The sequence below is a fragment of the Juglans regia genome, chromosome 11 (genome assembly GCF_001411555.2).
Source record: "Juglans regia cultivar Chandler chromosome 11, Walnut 2.0, whole genome shotgun sequence".
NCBI lineage: Eukaryota > Viridiplantae > Streptophyta > Magnoliopsida > Fagales > Juglandaceae > Juglans > Juglans regia.
In genome coordinates this window covers 33,234,628-33,236,467 of record NC_049911.1, presented here as the reverse complement: position 1 = coordinate 33,236,467, position 1,840 = coordinate 33,234,628, and the positions used below count along the sequence as shown (strand labels likewise).

General features: G+C 37.4%; 1 protein-coding gene across 1 annotated transcript; it reads right to left on the bottom strand.

Annotated features, from left to right (window-relative positions):
* Positions 1–839: 839 nt before the first annotated feature.
* LOC109003080 lies at positions 840–1,430 on the bottom strand. The gene has a single exon (XM_018981052.1). It carries the CDS (start codon positions 1,428–1,430, stop codon positions 840–842), a length of 591 nt encoding a protein of 196 aa, XP_018836597.1.
* Positions 1,431–1,840: the final 410 nt, after the last annotated feature.

Sequence of the window (1,840 nt, the reverse complement as noted above, 5' to 3'; positions counted from 1 at the left end):
TTTGAAAAGAAGATAATAAGATAAAATAATTGGTAGTTAAGATTGTAAATTGAAGTGGGAGAAAAAAATAATAAAAAAATAGAGAAATATTATTTAATAAAATAGAGATAGGGATGGAGAATGAGATGTAGGAAGTTTTTAAAAAATGAATAAAATTTAGAAACTTTTTTTAGAGAATATAATTTTTAATTAGATTATGAAAAATTTATAAAGAATCCAATACAAATGCTCTTAAGCTCTGTTTAGAAAATCTACAGAATTTTATATGCCTTGTGAATGTCGAGATATCTGCCTCACTTGTACCTGATCATAATGAGTCCTCTTCTTTGGTGTCCGAATTAAATGAATTTGGTCCTTTCTCCGAGCACTACCATACAGATCTTCTTTTTCAACAATTAGTTGAAGTTGGGCTAATGAATGCATTGCTTTGGTCCCTACCAAAGTTTATTTAGACCCTTTGAGAAAAAAAAAAAAAAACTGTAACGCACCATGAAAATCTAACTGAAGGATTAGTTCAGAGAAATTATATAGCTGCAATTGAAATACCACAAGACCTTGCTAAATATTATAAAGGATTACACGACAAATCAGATGAGATCCTTTACAAGAATGATCTGTCCGTCCTTCGAGTTCGAGTGATGTTATTCCCTTTACTCCTCCATTGATGAATTAAAGTCTCTGAGAATTAAATGAGCTTAAATCCCAATTTATGGCGATATGCCATTTTTAAGATCAGTCAAGCTAAATCTCAAACTGAGATACAACTTCATTTTTCCAATTACATCACGGAAAAACTACTACCATTTTGAATCTCTTACACAATAATACAAGCCTACCTCTTAATTCAAATGATATATTATTTCCGTGTCTGAATGCTTTTCTTGCAAATCTGACTCACTTCTACGATTGAACGACCTCTCTCTAATGGGGTCCAATATTGGCTTCCAAGGCCGCGCTCTAGAGGACATTTGTGTAGCACCAAGTGCCACCATGCTCGTCTCTGGCTCCCCAAACCGGCTAGGACTTCTGGATGGTGAATTCAGTACAGGGCTCGAGCTGTATGGACTTATCGAGGGACTAGCTCTGGAAGACTTAGGCTGGGATCGGTTAGTTTTTGCTACCCTGGTTAGCCTCTTGGCTATGGAGGCCAGGTCCAGTGGGGAAATCTCAGCTTGTAACGTTGAGTATGGCAGCAAGAAATAGAGTTTGCCTGGTTCAAGTTGGGTATCAGGTTTTAGAAGGTTGGAGGCAGTGGCAGTGGCAGTGGATAGAAGCTGAGCTGGGGTGCATACGAAGTGCTTTGGAGGCTTTCCAGTGACTTGGCTAACTGAAACTGGGTTTTCGAAGTCCTCCACAAAACCATTAAAGTGAACCACTCTTATGCTCTTGAACGCTGCTGACGATGATCTGCAAGAAAAACAAGCACCCATTTTTCTCTGCAAAGATGTGCAGAGCTTGTGCCTGTGCAGGGATATTTGGATATAGGGAAGACTTTTGTTTTACTTGCCAATTCCTTCAGTTTGACAGTGACGAGTTTTCTTTCACCCAAATCGTATAAAAAGGGTTACGGCATGCAGCTCCCTTCCGACTTCCACTGAGTTTCCCTTGTCAAACCATTACGTGTGAAGAGGATTCAGTTCCTAATTTTCCTAGTTTACGAGTCAATCTATTAAAGAACAATTCTAATACTACTTCACTTTCGTAATCTAATTATCTTGGACTATTCACTCTCTCACTAATGATAACATTTCCAACTTTTTTTTCAAGCTATGATATTTTCAATGGAACGTATATTAGATTGAATGACAAAAGGGGGTTTGAATCGGTCAAAGTATTATTC